At 40.6% G+C, this 20,885-nt stretch overlaps 1 protein-coding gene across 4 annotated transcripts in view; it reads right to left on the minus strand.

The window, feature by feature from the left end:
* The window catches only part of LOC110491369 (cGMP-dependent protein kinase 1), a 184,477-nt gene that overhangs the window by 66,515 nt on the left and 97,077 nt on the right, over window positions 1-20,885 (minus strand). For all 4 annotated transcript variants that reach the window (XM_021564757.2, XM_021564758.2, XM_021564754.2 and 1 more), the window contains exon 4: window positions 3,672-3,777. In XM_021564757.2, coding sequence (XP_021420432.1) covers window positions 3,672-3,777 — 106 coding nt within the window. The remainder of the gene's footprint in view (window positions 1-3,671; window positions 3,778-20,885) is intronic.

Below are 20,885 nucleotides of genomic sequence, written 5' to 3' on the forward strand. Positions count from 1 at the left end.
GTGTGTGCAGTAGTCAGTAGTAAACCAGTAGTAAACCAGTAGTAAGTCAGTATTAAACCAGTAGTAAGTCAGTATTAAACCACTAGTAAACAGTAGTAAGTCAGTAATAAACCAGTAGTAAACATGTAGTAAGTCAGTATTAAACCAGTAGTAAACAGTAGGAAGTCTGTAATAAACCAGTAGTAAACCAGTAGTAAGTCAGTATTAAACCAGTAGTAAGTCAGTATTAAACCACTAGTAAACAGTAGTGAGTCAGTAATAAACCAGTAGTAAACCTGTAGTAAGTCAGTATTAAACCACTCGTAAACAGTAGTAAGTCAGTAATAAACCAGTAGTAAGTCAGTATTAAACCAGTAGTAAACCAGTAGTAAGTCAGTATTAAACCAGTAGTAAGTAAGTATTAAACCAGTAGTAAACCAGTAGTAAGTCAGTATTAAACCAGTAATAAACCAGTAGTAAACCAGTAGTAAGTCAGTATTAAACCAGTAGTAAGTCAGTATTAAATCAGTAGTAAACCAGTAGTAAGCCAGTATTAAACCAGTAGTAAGTGAGTATTAAACCACTAGTAAACAGTAGTAAGTCAGTAATAAACCAGTGTTTAACCAGCAGTAAACCAGTAGTAAGTCAGTATTAAACCAGTAGTAAGTAAGTATTAAACCAGTAGTAAACAGTAGTCAGTATTAAACCAGTAGTAAACCAGTAGTAAACCAGTAGTAAGTCAGTAATAAACCAGTAGTAAATCAGTATTAAACCAGTAGTAAGTCAGTATTAAACCAGTAGTAAACAGTAGTCAGTATTAAACCAGTAGTAAACCAGTAGTAAACCAGTAGTAAGTCAGTAATAAACCAGTAGTAAATCAGTAGTAAGTCAGTATTAAACCAGTAGTAAACAGTAGTAAGTCAGTAATATACCAGTAGTAAACAGCAGTAAATCAGGATTAAACCAGTAGTAAACAGTAGTAAGTCAGTAAGAAACCAGCAGTAAACCAATAGTAAGTCAGTATTAAACCAGTAGTAAGTCAGTATTAAACCAGTAGTAAACCAGTAGTAAGTCAGTAGTAAACCTGTAGTAAACAGTAGTAAGTCAGTAATAAACCAGTAGTAAACCAGTAGTAAGTCAGTATTAAACCAATAGTAAGTCAGTATTAAACCAGTAGTAAACAGTAGTAAGTCAGTAATGAACCAGTAGTAAACATGTAGTAAGTCAGTATTAAACCAGTATTAAACAGTAGGAAGTCTGTAATAAACCAGTAGTAAACCAGTAGTCAGTCAGTATTAAACCAGTATTAAACAGTAGGAAGTCTGTAATAAACCAGTAGTAAACCAATAGGAAGTCAGTATTAAACCAGTAGTAAGTCAGTAATAAACCAGTAGTAAACAGTAGTAAGTCAGTAATAAACCAATAGTAAACAGTAGTGAGTCAGTAATAAACCAGTAGTAAACCAGTAGTCAGTCAGTATTAAACCAGTAGTAAACCAGTAGTAAGTCAGTAGTAAACCTGTAGTAAGTCAGTAATAAACCAGTAGTAAACATTAGTCAATATTAAACCTGTAGTAAACCAGTAGAAAGTCAGTAATAAACCAGTAGTAAACAGTAGTAAGTCAGTAATAAACCAGTAGTAAACAACAGTAAATCAGAATTAAACCAGTAGTAAACAGTAGTAAGTCAGTAATAAACCAGTAGTAAAGCAGTAGTAAGTCAGTATTAAACCAGTAGTAAGTCAGTATTAAACCAGTAGTAAACCAGTAGTAAGTCAGTATTAAACCAGTATTAAACCAGTAGTAAGTCAGTAATAAACCAGTAGTAAACAACAGTAAATCAGAATTAAACCAGTAGTAAACAGTAGTAAGTCAGTAATAAACCAGTAGTAAAGCAGTAGTAAGTCAGTATTAAACCAGTAGTAAGTCAGTATTAAACCAGTAGTAAACCAGTAGTAAGTCAGTATTAAACCAGTATTAAACCAGTAGTAAGTCAGTAGTAAGTCAGTATTAAACCAGTATTAATCCAGTAGTAAACCAGTAGTAAGCCAGTATTAAACCAGTAGTAAGCCAGTAGTAAGTTAATAGTAAGCCAGTAGCAAGTCAGTAGTAAGCCAGTAGCAAGCCATGGCTCAGGGTTTGAATTTAAGGTTGGGCCTTAGAGCAGCTGCCAATCATACTAAGCGTTTCAGGAAGGAGATGTTTACATACCTCTGGCATGCTCTCTCCTCAGTGAGAGAGACCTCATTCACACACACATTCACGGAAACGCACACACACGAAATCTGGCAGTTTGACAACATCCAAGTCTCTTTGCTACTATGGAACCACTGTAGCTTGTTACCAGGGGAACTACTCCTTCAGAAATATAATTGATGTGTTTGATATTTGACATTCTGTATTGAAGATAAGAACTGCCAGAAGCTACTTCTCAAATATTATGACATAAAAGCCATGAACACTTGAGCAAGGCACTAAACCCTAAGTGCTCTTGTTAGTCGCTCTGGTTAAAAGCGTCTGCTAAATTACTCAAATGTAAACGTGCACCAGCTGGCTGTAGCTGCCAATGCATGGGGAGAAAGGCATCTTATGCTAACACTAAAAGCTGACTTCATCCAAATCAATTTCATAATTTCTTGCGTGTGACATCATCGGGTCCTTGCAATAAAGGGCAACAGCAGGGCCTCCGGGAGGAGAGGTGCTGTCAATAAAACATTCTCCTCGGTCTTCCTCGATGATCTATTTCAGTAGTGGAGACTGGAGGAAACTCCAGTTCCAACCACTTACACAGTCATTGAGAAATCACAGAAGGCATGCTAAAGGCTCTGTGTATGCAGATCAGTACTGTACTTGAGGACGTGTGTTGAATGAGTATTTGTGGTCAAACAGATGTTGTGGACTTTCCATCTGAATCACTACAGTTGATCACGGGGTGGGAAATCTTCATTCGGGGATGACGATGTCCTTTGTTGTTGTTGCGGCATCCTAAGGGTTTGCCTGCTCAGAACGGGGGAATTTAATCATGATCCAACCTTTTCTGGAGGAGGCTACTGTATTTCAACATTACCTTCTAGTCAGAGTACACACAAATGGCCCATATAAGTGTAAATCTATTGGTCTGGCTCATATAAGTGTAAATCTATTGGTCTGGCTCATATAAGTGTAAATCTATTGGTCTAGCTCATATAAGTGTAAATATATTGGTCTGGCTCATATAAGTGTAAATCTATTGGTCTGGGACGTCAAACGTTTGTTGGCTTTAGAGCAGAAAACCCACTAGTGAACCTACAGTATTATACTGTATATTAAACACATAAAACAGGTTTTAAGATAGAAATCGTCAGGTCTGAAGCTGAAAAATGAAAAGCTGGATTACACTCAGCTGTGTAAACAGAAAGAGGGCATAGTGTGATGATGATCAATAAACTGGTGCTTTAATATCACCAAGTGGTAATAAATTAATTTAGTGTAAAATACCTGAAGAGTCCAATCACCTGATCCTCATTTGAACATGCATCCAGCAAATGTCTTTGTTGACATCAGGGACAGGAAAAGGGAAGAGGGGGAAGGTGAATCTGTGACTGTCAGAGACTGTCACTCAAAACACAGCCCTTGCACGAATGGCATCTTAAGGGAGGTGGAGGACAGAGAGAGAGAGAGAAAGAGGGAGAGATAGAGAGAGAGAGGAGCCCACCTCTTTAGAAACTCCATGTATTCGGCATGTTTGATGAGGCCTGTCCTCATCATAATGGTCTGGAAACACTGGCGGTCGATGGCCCATAACTTCACATTAGTGAGGGCTGAGGAAGAGACAACAAAATATACATTAGACCGAGAAAATAACGACTTTTAGATCACAGGATGTAACAGTCTTATATAATGACAGAATATCAAGAAACGGACAATATAACATTTAATCAATAACATTTTGAAATGTAAATCTAATTAAAACCCTGTGCAGTACACTCATACACTCTTAGAAAAAAGGGGGAATCTAAAAGTTATTCGGCTGTCCCCATGTACTGTAGAAGCCTTTCCACAAAGGATTCTACCTGGAACCCAAAAGGGTTATTCTACGGGGACAGCCGAAGAACCCTTTCGTAACCCTTTTTTCTAAGAGTGTATCACCGAAACTGCTATGCAGATCATCAGTCATACAGTATAAAAGCAACTTCTGTGGTTAAATTCAAGTCAAGTCATTTGGAACTGGATCAATAATCCTTCATACCACCACCACCGATGTCTACAAATGATTACCATTCATACCACCACCAATGTCTACCCATGATTACCATTCATACCACCACCAATGTCTACCCATGATTACCATTTATACCACCACCACTGATGTCTACCCATGATTACCATTCATACCACCACCACTGATGTCTACCCATGATTACCATTTATACCACCACCACTGATGTCTACCCATGATTACCATTCATACCACCACCACTGATGTCTACCCATGATTACCATTTATACCACCACCACTGATGTCTACCCATGATTACCATTCATACCACCACCACTGATGTCTACCGATGATTACCACCACCACTGATGTCTACCCATGATTACCATTTATACCACCACCACCGATGTCTACCCATGATTACCATTTATACCACCACCACTGATGTCTACCCATGATTACCATTCATACCACCACCACTGATGTCTACCCATGATTACCATTTATACCACCACCACTGATGTCTACCCATGATTACCATTCATACCACCACCACTGATGTCTACCCATGATTACCATTTATACCACCACCACTGATGTCTACCCATGATTACCATTTATACCACCACCACTGATGTCTACCCATGATTACCATTCATTCCACCACCACCAATGTCTACCCATGATTACCATTTATACCACCACCACTGATGTCTACCCATGATTACCATTCATACCACCACCACTGATGGTAGTCAGTCAGCAAGTTTGAAAAAATAGACTTTTCTTAAAGGGCATACTCTCAAATCATCATCATTATTTAACACAGCGAGTGCAAAGAGAGATACTAAGAGAGATACTAAACTCCTACACACCCACAATGACCGCTGTGTTGGATCTTGTCAGTGAACCCAAATTGATTTCCTTTCATGCTACACAGATGAAGGAGTCTTAGACTGGATGACAGGGGCGACAGAGGAGGAATAAGACCATAAAATAAAGTGGTGATCCTAACTGACCTAAGACAGGTCATTTTTACCAGGATTAAATGTCAGGAATTGTGAAAAACTGAGTTTAAATGTATTTGGCTAAGGTGTATGTAAACTTCCGAATTCAACTGTATATCTGAGAATCTAATATAAGCCAAATTATACGTAAAATATATCACCACCTATAATAAGACTATACAAGCATCCTATTAAAACGTCTGACTCCATAAAGACGATTTAGCAATATCCAAGAGATTATTTTTGAGTTACAGGATTTATCTCGTTATTAATGATTAGATCAAGAAAAGGCATGAAAGGCATCACATTTGATTCCACTAGGGTTGAAATTCTTCAGTACTGCCAATATATTGGCACGCATGAGAAACAAATCCAAGATGATGTTAATTCTGGAGCTCGCTGTGTTTTTAATTGCACATAGCAAACCAACGATGAACATGCTCGATACCAACTGTAAAGTCCCAGACGAGATCAGAGCACAAAATAGAGCAGTTGCTGTCAAAACTTCAAGCAAAAATGAGCACGGTCTGACTAGGTCACGTATACATGACACACAGAGAGATTTGTTGGAACAGAGCCCAAATAGGCCCCAAAGCGACACATCTGACTCGGATACAGATAGCAGGATGGACACACAGTCCACGTCGCTCTCTATTGTACGAGTGGGCCAAGCTACTAAAATAGCCTCAATTGCAGCTATTGGGACTTGCACAGAGGCTAATCGCAACCAACCCACAAAGCATTGTTGTGATTTCTGTAAAAATGCAGCCTGCCTGCCCACAGAGCAGAAGAACCTATTCTGTTAGATGTTGTCACGGTTGTCACCGAAGAGTTCATACGATGCAGAAATTTAGGGATTTAAAGAGGGGTCGACCACTTCCATTCTATTTACTTCATAGGGTATATTTGGAGCTTTCTCCTAAAATGTTGGATGTTAATTATTTTGACGATGATGTGTTAATCATTTCATCCTTTGTAACCCAATATATTCCTATATATATATACTATATTCCTTTGTCATGGCTATATAGGTTAATTTTGTGAATGTGCTTTCTTTGATGTATAGGGAGTGCCAGACAAATGTTAATGTCTCCTGTTAAGACACAAAGTGTCAAGTTCTGACCTTTATTTCCTTTGTTTTGTATTTATTTAGTATGGTCAGGACGTGAGTTGGGTGGGCAGTCTATGTTTGTTTTTCTATGATTTGGGTATTTCTATGTTTCGGCCTAGTATGGTTCTCAATCAGAGGCAGGTGTTATTAGTTGTCTCTGATTGAAAATCATACTTAGGTAGCCTGGGTTTCACTGTGTGTTTGTGGGTGATTGTTCCTGTCTCTGTGTTTGCACCAGATAGGACTGTTTAGGTTTTTACTGTTCTTGTTTTGTTTAGTCTGTTCATGTATCTCTATGTCTTTATTAAAAACATGAATAACTACCACGCCGCATATTGGTCCTCTGATCCTTTTTGCCTCTCCTCTTCGGAAGAAGAGGAGGAAATCCGTTACACAAAGAATATTTTGTTGTTCTTTGCATGGTACATATGGCTTTGTCCATCTGTACAGTCATGCCCAAAAGTTGAGAGAATGACACAAATATGAATTTTCACAAGGCCTGCTGCCTCAGTTTGTATGATGGCAATTTGCATATACTCCAGAATGTTATGAAGAGTGATCAGATCAATTGCAATTAATTGCGAAGTCCTTTTTTGCCATGCAAATGAACTGAATCCCCAAAAAACATTTCTACTGCATTTCAGCCCTGCCACAAAAGCACCAGCTGACATAATGTCAGTGATTCTCTCGTTAACACAGGTGTGAGTCTTGACGAGGACAAGGCTGGAGATCACTCTGTCATGCTGATTGAGTTCAAATAACAGACTGGAAGCTTCAAAAGGAGGGTGGGGCTTGGAATCATTGTTCTTCCTCTGCCAAACATGGTTACCTGCAAGGAAACACGTGCCGTCATCATTGCTTTGCACAAAAAGGGCTTGACAGGCAAGGAAATCAACCATTTATCGGATCATCAAGAACTTCCAGGAGAGCAGTTCAATTGTTGTGAAGAAGGCTTCAGGGCGCCCAAGAAAGTCCAGCAAGCGCTAGGACCGTCTCCTAAATTTGATTCAGCTGTGGGATCGGGGCACCACCAGTACAGAGCTTGCTCAGGAATGGCAGCAGGCAGGTGTGAGTGCATCTGCATGCACAGTGAGGCGAAGACTTTTTGGAGGATGGCCTGGTGTCAAGAAGGGCAGCAAAGAAGCCACTTCTCTCCAGGAAAAACATCAGGGATAGACTGATCTTCTGCAAACATTTCTCTGATGAATCCCCTTTCCGATTGTTTGGGGTATCCGGAAAAAAGCTTGTCCGGAGAAGACAAGGTGAGCACAACAATCAGTCCTGTGTCATGCCAACAGTAAAGCATCCTGAGACCATTCATGTGTGGGGTTGCTTCTCAGCCAAGGGAGTGGGCTCACTCACAATTTTGCATAAGAACACAGCCATGAATAAAGAATGGTACCAACACATCCTCCGAGAGCAACTTCTCCCAACCATCCAGGTACAGTTTGGTGACGAACAATGCCTTTTCCAGCATGATGGAGCACCTTGCTATAAGGCAAAAGTGATAGCCAAGTGGCTCGGGGAACAAAACATCAATACTTTGGGTCCATGGCCAGGAAACTCCCCAGACCTTAATCCCATTGAGAACGTGTTGTCAATCCTATAGAGGTGGGTGGACAAACAAAAACCCACAAATTCTGATCCTCCAAGCATTGATTATGCAAGAATGGGCTTCCATCGGTCAGGATGTGGCCCAGAAGTTAATTTGTCACCAGGAGTTAATTTCGATTGCAGAGGTCTTGAAAAAGAAGGGTCAACACTGCAAATATTGACTCTTTGCATCAACTTCATGTAATTGTCAATAAAAGCCTTTGACACTTATGAAATGCTTGTAATTATACTTCAGTGTTCCATAGTAACGTCTGACAAAAATATCTAAAGACACTGAAGCAACACACTTTGTGTGTATGTATGTATTTGTATTTCTAGATCTGCTACGAAAAGTCATTGCCTTTCTTCACACAAAATGGCCTTAGAACCTTCCTCATTGGTATGCTAATGTTCGGTGCTGTAAACAAAGATGCTACATGTAATTTTCAAATTGCTTGTGAACCAGTTGCTGAATTTAAAAAAAACTTAAATTCATGAATTGTTCTTGATTATTTCATAATTCTGGCTATTTTGTTATTTTCTAGGCAAATCAATGTTCTCTCAAAGGGATGAGAGTTTTATTTCAAAATATACTGTTTTTATGATGCAGTGATCTCTGATCATCTTTTATATTCATCTGACTGGTTTGATAAAACCACATATGAAGTTGATATTTACCAATCCAATTAGATGAACAGACTATTTTATGTTCATTGAAATATGAATTGATCTGTGTTGTCTTGGTTTACCTTCAGTACTGTGTTTTTCTCGCACAAGAAGAATGGAGCATTCCTTTTTAGCAGGGAAGGTAGAGACGGTGTACCTAAGGACATTTGCCTGTCTAAAGAATGACAATGCTACCCGCAGAAAAGACACTCCTGAAATGATGCTGCTAGGGCCATGACCTGCCGGTCTGGCGATTGTCTACAGTGACTAAAGTGCTGTCCGTCTGGTTTGGAACACTTCTGTCTGATCCAGAATCAGATGTGTTCAGGGAAGGATTATGTAGTGTGGCCCAGCCCCCGAAGTGACTCTTATCAACTGTAAGCAAGGTTTCCTCTGTGTTGTCATAGGAACGCCACATTATCTCTCCAACCCCCTCTTATCTGGGAAGCAGAGGTTCAGTTGTCTTGACATCTTGTTGGTCTGATATCTGATTGGAGGTTAACTTCACAGGAATACTATTGGTCAACTCAGATTTTTTTAATCCAAATAACTCAGATGTTATAAAAAAGGGTCTCAGATTCATTGTCTCTTTCTCTTTGTTCCTAACCAACAGTGGTGAGATTCTCTTTCTCCCTCTACTCCAGGGACTGTCAGGCTATGATTTCTCTTTCTTTCTCCCTCTTTGATCATGACTAGAATAATGTATTTTAACGAAAAGTATTGTCTTGTAACTTAAGCTTCATATGTATAATGTTATCATTCATTTTGCAATGATATTAAATATCTGCCTTTGACATAGACAATTCTTATTCCTTTATTGACCTTCCAATTCCTGTAACTCAGCTATAGTCTCTTGGATATTGCTAAATCATCTTTATCAAATCAAACTTTATTTGTCACATGCGCCGAATACAACAAGTGTAGACCTTACCGTGAAATGCTAACTTACAAGCTCTTAACCAACAGTGCAGTTCAAGAAGAGTAAAGAAAATATTTACCAAATAAGCTAAAGTAAAAAATTATAAAAAGTAACAACAATAACGAAGCTATATACAGGGGGTACCGGTACCGTGTCAGTGTGCGGGGGTGCAGGTTAGAGGTAATTTGTACATGTAGGTAGGGGTGAAGTGACTATGCATAGACAATTAACTGCGAGTAGAAGCAGTGTAGAAAACAAATGGGGGTCAATGTAATAGTCCGGTGGCCATTTGATTAATTGTTCAGCAGTCTTATGGCTTGGGGATAGAAGCTGTTAAGGATCCTTTTGGTCCTAGACTTGGTGCTCCGGCACCGCTTGCCGTGCGGTAGCAGAGAAAACAGTCTATGACTTGGGTGACTGGAGTCTCTGACAATATTATGGGCTTTTCCTATGACACCCATGTGAAGACACTTGCCAGTTGGTATGGCCTTTAGCTCGATGCGGATGTTGACTGTAATCCATGGCTTCGTACATACGGTCACTGTGGGGACGATGTCGTCGATGCACTTATTGATGAAGCCGATGACTGAGGTGGTATACTCCTCAATGCCATTGGATGAATCTCGGAACATATTCCAGTCTGTGCTAGCAAAGCAGTCCTGTAGCGTAGCATCCTCATCATCTGACCACTTCCGTATTGAGCGAGTCACTGGTACTTCCTGCTTTAGTTTTTGCTTGTAAGCAGGAATCAGGAGGATATAATTATGGTCAGAGGGCGGGGGAGAGCTTTGTATGCATCTCTGTGTGTGGACAAAAAGGTGGTCTAGTGCTTTTTTTCCTCTGGCTGCACATGTGACATGCTGGTAAAAATGTGGTAAATCTGATTTAAATTTGCCTGCATTAAAGTCCCCGGCCACTAGAAGCGCCGCTTCTGGGTGAGCATTTTCTTGTTTGCTTATGGCCTTATAGAGTTGGTTGAGTGTGGTCTTCGTGCCAGTATCGGTCTGTGATGGTAAATAGACGGCTACGAATAATATAGATGAGAAGTCTCTTGGTAGATAGTGTGGTCTACAGCTTATCATAAGGTACTCTACCTCAGGCGAGTCAGATAAACATGTCAATAGGTTAATTCGTCTTTGTATGGGTCGCATGTGAGGTTAATAGGCTAACTGCATAGTCTTAATATGGGTCGCATGTGAGGTGTCTAGAATAGTCATATACACTAGCATTCAAAAGTTTGGGGTCACTTATAAATGTCCTTGTTTTTTAAAGAAAATCTAAAAATGTTATCCATTAAAATAATATCAAATTGATCAGAAATGTTGTAAATGACTATTGTACTTGGAAATGGCTGATTTTTATGGAATATCTACGCACAGAGGCCCATTATCAGCAACCATCACTCCTGTGTTCCAATGGCACGTTGTGTTAACTAATCCAAGTTTATCATTTTAAAAGGCTAATTGATCATTACCCTTTTGCAATTATGCTAGTACAGCTGAAAACTGTTGTCCTAATTAAAGAAGCCATAAAACTGGCCTTCTTTAGACCAGTTGAGTATCTGGAGCATCAGTATTTGTGGGTTCGATTACAGGCTCAAAATGGCCAGAAACAAAGAACTTTCTTCTGAAACTCGTCAGTCTATTCTTGTTCTGAGAAATTAAGGCTAACAGACACCTCACAAGTCCTGGCAGTTTCATTAAATAGTACCCGCAAAACACCAGTCTCAACGTCAAAAGAGAAGAGGTGACTTGGGATGCTGGCCTCTAGGCAGAGTTGCAAAGAAAAAGCCATAAGCATTCAGACCCTTTGCTCAGTACTTTGTTGAAGCACCTTTGGCAGTGATTACAGCCTTGAGTCTTCTTGGGTATGATGCTACAACACCTGTATTTGGGGAGTTTCTCCCATTTTTCACTGCAGATCCTCTCAAGCTCTGTCAGGTTGGTTGAGGAGCGTTGCTGCACACCTATTTTCAGGTCTCTCCAGAGATGTTTGATCGGGTTCAAGTCCGGGCTCTGGCTGGGCCACTCAAGTCCATTCAGAGACTTGTCCCAATGCCACTCCTGCGTTGTCTTGGCTGTGTGCTTAGGGTGTTGTCCTTTTGTAAGGTGAACCTTTGCCTCAGTCGGAGGTCCTGAGCGCTCTGGAGCAGGTTTTCATCAAGGATCACTCTGTACTTGCCTCCATTCCTCTTTCCATAGATCCTGACTAGTCCCCCAGTCCCTGCCACTTAAAAGGATCCCCACAGCATGATGCTGCCACCACCATGCTTTACCACAGGGATGGTGCCAGGTTTCCTCCAGACGTGACACTTGGCATTCAGGCCAAAGAGTTCAATCTTGGTTTCAGGACTCTCAGCCTTCTTGTTTCTCATGGTCTGAGAGTCTTTTAAGTGCCTTTTGGCAATCTCCAAGTGGGCTGTTATGTGCCTTTTACTGATGAGTAGCTTCTGTCTGACCACTCTACCATAAAGGCCTGATTGGTGGAGTGCTGCAGAGATGGTTGTCCTTCTGGAAGGTTCTCCCATCTCCACAGAGGAACTCTGGTGCTCTGTCAGTGTGACCATTGGGCTCTTGGTCACCTCCCTGACCAAGGACCTTCTCCCCCGATTTCTCAGTTTGGCCCGGGCGGCCAGCACTAGGAAGAGTCTTAGTAGTTCCAAACTTCTTCCATTTAAGGATGATAGAGGCCACTGTGTTCTTGGGGACCTTCAATGCTGCAGAAATGTTGGTACCGTTCCCCAGATCTGTGCCTCGACACAATCCTGTCTCGGAGCTGTACGGACAATTAATTCGACCTCATGGCTTGGTTTTTGCTCTGACATACCCTTTAAAATCTGGGACCTTATATAGGCAGGTGTGTGCCTTTCCAAATCATGTCCAATCAATTGAATTTACCACAGGTGGACTCCAATCAAGTTGTTGAAACATCTCAAGGATGATACATGGAAACAGGATGCACCTGAGCTCCATTTCAAGTCTCATAGCAAATGTTCTGAATACCCATGTAAATAAGCTATTTCTGTTTTAATTTTTTTTAAATGATCAAAAATGTCTAAAAACTTGTTTTTGCTTTGTCATTATAGGGTGTTGTAGATTGATGAGGAAAATATTTAATTTAGTTAATTTTAGGCTGTAATGTAACAAAATGTAGAAAAGGTCATATCAAATATTACCCCACTATATTGGTGCTGATGGAGATTTAGTCTATGTGCATTACAGTGGCTTGTAAGCAAATAATTGGTCGGAAAACCTTTTGTCATCATTATGATGCTGTCAGTTTGACAATATTGAGCGGACAGCACTGACTTTTAGCTTGCTAAGATTAGCATTGCCAGCTATTTCTTTTTTTGCTACCTTTCACCCCTTTTTCTCCCCAATTTTCATGATATCCAATTGGTAGTTACAGTCTTGTCCCATTGCTGCAACTCCCGTATGGACTCGGGAGAGGTGAAGGTTGAGAGCCATTCGTCCTCCAAAACACAGCCCTGCCAAGTCACACAGCTTCTTGACACTCTGCTCGCTTAATCCGGAATCCAGTCACACCAATGTGTCGGAGGAAACACCATACAACTGGCGACCGAAGTCAGTGTGCATGGGCCCTGCCCGCCACAGGAATCACTAAAGCGCAATGGGACAAGGACATCCCTGCAGGCAAACCTTCCCCTAACCCAGACAACGCTGGGCTAATGTGTGCTGCCTCATGGGTCTCGCGGCCAGCTGTGACACAGCCTGGGATTGAACCCGGGTCTGTAGCGACGCCTCTAACACTGTGATGAAGTGCCTTTGTCCGCTGCGCCACTCGGGAGGCCCAAGCCAGCTATTTTTTATGAACTTTGCTAGCTAATAGCAACATTGCCATTTCTCTAAAATACATTTGACGACGTCATAATGATGACAAAGTTGTTTCCTACTAATAATTTGTCTACTTCTCATTGTATTTCCAGGCCGTTCAGAATGACTGGGCATCAGTCGAAGCCAGCAAATTGTCACAAGTTACCACGCGGTTCACTCTTATCTGTAATTTCACTTACGTTTTCAGCCATTAAAGTGCTGTGGAGTTCTAAGGTGCACAAACCAACCCTGACAGAGCCAATTAATACATTGTCCAATCAGCATGCACCAAATAGCACAAAAACCCAGCTAAATAATTCAAAATATCAGGATGTTATTGAAATACACCTTAAATAGACACACGATCAGCCTCCAGTGCAAAGTGAAAACTGGACCCTGTTGTTAGAGTGGTGTTTAATCTTCAGGGAAGATCAATGACTTACTCTGTCAACACCTATTTCACTCCATCCTACCCCTCCTCCTATTCTCGTATTCTCTCTTTCTCCTATTATCTCACTCTCTCTACAAGGTTTCTGTCAGGGATTGATCCACATCCTCACCTTTCATTCCCCTGCTCTGCTTCATCCAGCTCCTCTGCCACAAACGAGACGAGGTCACAGTTAAATCTAAAAGCTGCTTTTCAATTATAGTGTCGTCCTTGAGTCAGCCCTCACTGCAATTTGTAAAGGATGAAAGAATAGGAAATCCTGCTATTAAAGGAGCAGATGAAAAAAAGATTGAAACCAATGTGTAACAAAAGATTTGGTCATGTGGAACATTACAATGATTATGGAAAATGATTTGCTAATGGATGATAATCACTATGGGCCATAGGGTCTTATTCAAAACATTTGTTTGAATTCTCTCGAAATTATAAAATGATAGTGTTGTTTGACTTGTATTCATGTTGGGAAGTCACTCACTTGAGAAAAGGTGATAATAAATTGATAGTCCCTTTTCCGGTCCTAGCTGCCTCCCAGACACTATTCCCCTTACGGGAAAACCACATGAATTTCTCTTGATCTTATGTGAAGTTAATGTGATAACGTGTGTCAACATGTAAAAGCAACATGTGATAACATGAAACATATGGTTTCACACCTGAACAACTGACCTGACATTTTTTCACAAATTTCACATGCTTTTATGTAAGGGCGGTAATTCAATGGTATGGGGATTTTAAGTTAAGTGGTACGCTGTTCAGATAAAATCGTGTAAACATATTTCATCAGTGACAATATGCCTACATTTGACATTATCACTTAACAATGACTTTTCAATATAACCTCACCTGGGATTTGAACTCGCAACCTTGGAGTATGCTGATCTTTATACTATGCCACAAAGTCTGTAGTATTCTCAGAAGTCCTCTACACATTCATTACCTATAATATATCACTGCACTAAACACAAGAGTGCCATCTGCACTGCTATTTTAATTATCAGTTAATTGGACTATTCTCTCATGGATTTAATTGACTTTGGTTTTTGTATCGTCTAATGTTGGTAGGGCACATTATTGTGTTTTAATGTTACTCCTGAATCACTGATAAATATAATAATTTTTCTTGAGTGTTTTAACAAAGCTGAAATTGGAGGAATACAGGTGAGATCAGTAATTTACAGTGCCTTGTGAAAGTATTCACCCCCTTGGCATTTTTCCTATTTTGTTGCCTTACAACCTGGAATTAAAACACATTTTTTGGGGCGTTTGTATCCTTTGATTTACACAACATGCACAACACTTTGAAGATGCAAAATATTTTTTATTGTGAAACAAGCAAGAAATAACACAAAAAAACAGACAACTTGAGCGTGCATAACTATTCACCCCCCAAAGTCAATACTTTGTAGAGCCAACTTTTGCAGCAATTACAGCTGCAAGTCTCTTGGGGTGGTCTCTATAAGCTTGGCACATCTAGCCACTGGGATTTCTGCCCATTCTTCATGACAAAACTGCTCCAGCTCCTTCAAGTTGGTTGGGTTCCGCTGGTGTACAGCAATCTTTAAGTCATACCACAGATTCTCAATTGGATTGAGGTCTGGGCTTTAACTAGGCCATTCCAAGACATTTAAATGTTTCCCCTTAAACCACTCAAGTGTTGCTTTAGCAGTATGCTTAGGGACATTGTCCTGCTGGAAGGTGGACCTCCGTCCCGGTCTCAAATCTCTGGAAGACTGAGACAGTGTCACGTTCTGACCTTAGTTTATTTTTTATGTCTTTGTGTTAGGTTGGTCAGGGCGTAAATTGGGGTGGGTTGTCTATGTTCTTTTTTCTATGTTATATTTTCTCAGTGTTTGGCCTAGTATGGTTCTCAATCAGAGGCAGGTGTCGTTCGTTGTCTCTGATTGAGAATCATACTTAGATAGCCTTTTCCCACCTGTGTTTTGTGGGTGATTATTTTCTGTTTAGTGTTTTCTGCACCTTACAAGACTGTTTTTTTCACATTATTATTTTGTATTTCAGTGTTCAGTAAATAAAACATCATGAACACGTACCACTTGGCAGGTTTGTTGTGGTGCCATACTCTTTCCACTTTTTAATAATGGATTTAATGGTGCTCTATGGGATGTTCAAAGTTTCTGATATTTTTTATAACCCAACCCTGATCTGTACTTCTCCACAACTTTGTCCCCGACCTGTTTGGAGAGCTCCTTGGTCTTCATGGTGCCGCTTGGTGGTGTTGCAAACTCTGGGGCCTTTCAGAACAGGTGTATATATACTGAGAACATGTGACAGATCATGTGACATTTAGACTGCACACAGGTGGGCTTTATTTACCTAATTATGTGACTGCTGAAGGTAAATGTTTGTACCAGATCTTATTTAGGGGCTTCATAGCACACACCACTTTTCACTTTTTTATTTGTTTGAATTTTTTTCATTTCACTTCACCAATTTGGACTATTATGTGTATGTCCATTACATGAAATCCAAATAAAAATAAATTCAAATTACTTTTTTCCGATTGGAAATCAAAAGTAATTTGATTGGATCGTATGGGATTTCGATGAGATCATTTTGTCACCCCAATCAGAACCCTATTTTTTTCTTAATTTAACCCATTAAATTATATGGTAATGGCTGGAGCGGAATAGGTGGGATGGTATCAAATACATCAACCAAATGGTTTCCATGTTTTTGGTGACATTCCATTCATGTCCTTAGTTATCTTTGTTTTCTTTATTATTTTGGTTAGGTCAGGGGGTGACTAGGGTGGGTATGTTTGTTTTTGTATTGTCTAGGGGTTTTTGTATATCTCGTTTTTTTTTGTAAGTCTAGGTATTTGTATGTCTATGGTGGCCTGAATTGGTTCTCAATCAGAGGCAGCTGTTTATCGTTGTCTCTGATTGGGGACCATATTTAGGCAGCCATATTCCCTGGGGTATTTTGTGGGTTCTTGTCTATGTGTAGTTGCCTGTTAGCACTCGTGAGTAGCGTCACGGTTTGTTCGGTTGTTTGTTATTTTGTTTCAGCGTTCATTTGTTTAATAAATGAAGAATGTATGCCTACCACTCTGAGCCTTTGTCTCCTCCTTACGACAGAAAAACCCACCATAAAAGGACAGACAGCTATTGGAGAAAGGGCCTTCATTCTGAGTTTTTTATATTAAACTAAGAAATATGTTCCTCAGCAAACAGGTAATTGTCTTCACCTGGTTTGTTTGTGGTAGTTGGCAGCTTATTATCTGCACTACAAAACCGGGCCCCTTACAAACAAAACAAACTCAAGAGAACAATGCAAGCACACAATGTAGCTTTAGTGCCCTCATTTTGAATACAGAAATGAGGCAAAATAAAAACAAAATGATTGTTGAATATAATACCACTCTTCCAGTGTATATATAGGCCAAAGATGGGGATTACAAAGACATTTGGAACAAAGAAGAAAGAAAACAAAGAAAACATTTCAAATGAGGCACACAAGCAGCAGTAGCAAGCAAAATTGGGATCTCAGCAGGACTGTCTGTCTGCATGATAGGAGCCAAAAACCATCCAAGGCTGGCGGTCCACCTCACTGCAGTAGCACCAGCCAACCCAATTACAGCTCAGGGTTAAACTCTGTTCTCTGGCTGAGTACAGAGACATCAGCTTTTTAACCACTCATTGATTCTGCCAGGATGTCCAATCATTCTCCTGCCACCACTGTCAGGCCTGGGATAGGGAGCTAGGGAGATCTACTACAGTTGCTCGAGCATTGTCCCCTGAACCCTCCCGACTTGGCGTTTTCAACTGTGTCTTTGCCCCATGGTGTCAAATAGGAATGAGGGAAAGTAGGAGGGAGAAGAGGGAGCAGAGAAGGGTCAATGACTCCCGTCTGGACGTCATGGGCTGCTCTTAGAACACTAGGATAACTCTCAGAAGAACTCTCAGAACAGCATGTGCTCCATGGGGGAATGTTTGGAAACTTTTCCATGCAGTCCTGTCCTGGGAAGACTGTTTCTGAGTGGGGAGGGAGGGGGGGGGGCTGGTCCAATACATACAGAGGGACCAGAAACACTCCATTATTGCCTAGCCTTTAGCTGCAATAATGTTGTATTCTTGGGAATAGTTAAATGGCTGAAAAACTACAATAGCCTATGCATGCTCATCAAATTGAATGACAATCAAACATTGCATAACACAATCTAACAATCTAACCAGCGGTAATTAATATTCAGCCAATTCCTCAAGGAGAGAATGATGATTGACATTGACTCGTGTTAGTGTAAATAAAATAAGCCTTGTGTACATTTTCCTGTTATACTGTCAAATCCCCATACGTCTCAACATTCTCCCACATGACGGGTGATGATGATGATGATGATTATGCGAGAGCAGGGTGGGTGTGTCCCTGTTTTCAGAGAGAGGAAGGTTTTCAATCTGGAGGTAAATACAACCGTCTCATAAGAGTTACAATGACACTTCCTACTGTGATAAACACACTCTCTACCACAATAAAGCTGTGGGCTCAGAGCCAGCATGGAGCAGATGTTCGCACATCTATCATCCTCTGTGCTGATCCAGGGTCATGAATATTCAACAGGTGGTGATCATAAAGGCTGGAGTAAACTTGTAGGTTTTTTTGCATCCCAAAAAAGGAAAAAATGACAGCAACCCCCAATCAGTCATCTTTTGGTGTTGCTGATTGCTGACTTTTGTTTTTTTGTAAGGCTAGAAAACTACAGTGTTGATCTTTTTTGGAGGCTAGAGAACTACAATGTTGACCTTTTTTTGGAAGGCTAGAGAACTACAATGTTGAACTTTTTTGGAAGGCTAGAGAACTACAACGTTTACCCAGATAAGCACCACATACCCATAGAAACCAGTGGTAGTGCCAGCATACCTACTGTACATACTTCATTAACTTACATACCTCAACCAGTATAGCTCATTATGGATCGTCTCCATACTCCTCCCCTATGACGTGTACCTCATACTTGCAGAGAGCAGTAGATAACACTAAATCATTCAACTGCCTTAACATTAGAGCTCCTCGTTTCACCTGTTCTCTATCGATTCTTCCTCTGGTGATGTTATTCTTGGCTGAATGGAGCGGATTACTGTAGGACCCCTGGCAGCCAGTTATCTTACCCTTAATCCTTATTAAATAGGATGTCAATTCAACATTCAGCATTTCACTACCTGGATTTTTCTATTAGCAGTTTCTATTAGGTGACCAATGTTGATGAAAACAATTAGCTCACGCCTCATGTGTAACAATCAAAGCAGTCTTAATGAAATGGGACTCAACAGTCAAAAGCTGTAAGGATGAAAGAGACGATACACAAAGGTCCAGAACACACCTTCTACCTATGCTGTAGAGCATCAAGTGACATTGTTTTAGGACTGGGATATGTATCCGCCAGTCAGAGAGGAACGTCAAAGTGAGAGTCACAGCGGCAACTCTCCGCTGGCATCTGGAACAGGTGGTTTACTGTCACTTAGGGACCACGGGCACAACAACCTGGGATGTCTCAGGTAGATAGGGGCACTCACTGTCTCACATCCTCACAGTGCTCTCAAAGTTAATTGTCAAGGCTTAAACGGACGGATGGATGAACAGACACACACAGAAAGACAGACACACAGATATTGAAATGCTTGGAGAAATCTTGTGATGGGTTCACCTTATGAAACCTCAATAGGAAAAGTTTACCTTAATAGATGAAGGTATGATTGCTTTGGAAAGGGAACCCAACCAATCATGACTGTACACCGGCACTAAAACGTACTGTGGCAGAAGGTAGAGGGCTTCACATAAGCCTCAGAATACACATTAGCAAAGCGCAGATGTCGAAAAGAAGCTTCCATTTAGTCTTGCAATCATATCAGATCAATATCTCCTTTTCACAGAGCTGCAGAATATTAGAACATGTCAAAGTGGCTTTTTCATTCCCTTCACCTTCTAATGGATGCTATTTTTCAATTAAAAAGAGAAAACCAGACCAACTTCCTCAGCACAGATTAAAGCTATCACTTGAGAGCAGGTGGTGCAGAACAGAGACACATAGGGAGAGAGAGACAGAGGGAGAGAGAGACAGAGGGAGAGAGAGACAGAGGGAGAGAGAGACAGAGAGACAGACAGAGAGAGAGAGAGAGAGAGAGAGAGAGAGAGAGAGAGAGAGAGAGACGGAGAGAGAGACAGAGAGACAGACAGAGAGAGAGAGAGAGAGAGAGACTCAGTTCCATTAGATGAACTGGGGATTCAATTCAGAGGGAATTATTCTTCCCCAACGACAGATGGTGCTTCTGTGGGTGACGTGCTCCTCGTCTCTGAACACAAGTAAACAGGTGAGACAGACTTGGCAGAAGACTTCTTACACAAAACACATTTTCTTCAAAAACTAAAACATGAAAATAATTTATAAGGAAAAACCCCAACATAGAATTGCAGAGTGTAGACCTCTGGATTGCCTGACATACTATATCTATGGAAGTCCTGTATGATAGAACATATAGTGCATTCGGAAAGTATTCAGACCACTTGACATTTTGTTATGTTACAGCCTTATTCTGAAATGGATAAAATATGTTTTTTTTGCCCATCAATCTACACACAATACCCCATAACAACAAAACAAAAACATGTTTTTAGATTTTTTTTCAAATATACTGAAAAAAACTGAAATATCACATTTACATAAGTATTCAGACCCTTTGCTAGGTACTTTGTTGAAGCACCTTTGGCAGCGATTACAGCCTTCAGTCTTCTTGGGTGTGACGCTACAAGCTTGGCACACCTGTATTTGGTGAGTTTCTCCCATTCTTCTCTGCAGATCCTCTCAAGCTCCGTCAGGTTGGATGGGAAGCGTCGCTGCACAGCTATTTTCAGGTATCTTCAGAGATGCTCGATCGGGTTCAAGTCCGGGCTCTAGCTGGACCACTCAAGGACATTCAGAGACTTGTCCTGAAGCCACTCCTGCATTGTCTTGGCTGTGTGCTTAGGGTCATTGTCCTGTTGGAAGATGAAACTTTGCCACAGCTGCTGAAAAATATCCTCACAGCATGATGCTGCCACCACCATGCTTCACTGTAGGGATGGTGCCAGGTTTCCTCCAGACGTGATGCTTGGCAATCACACCAAAGAGTTCAATTTTG

Source organism: Oncorhynchus mykiss, chromosome 16, assembly GCF_013265735.2.
Source record: "Oncorhynchus mykiss isolate Arlee chromosome 16, USDA_OmykA_1.1, whole genome shotgun sequence".
In the NCBI taxonomy this organism is placed as follows: domain Eukaryota; kingdom Metazoa; phylum Chordata; class Actinopteri; order Salmoniformes; family Salmonidae; genus Oncorhynchus; species Oncorhynchus mykiss.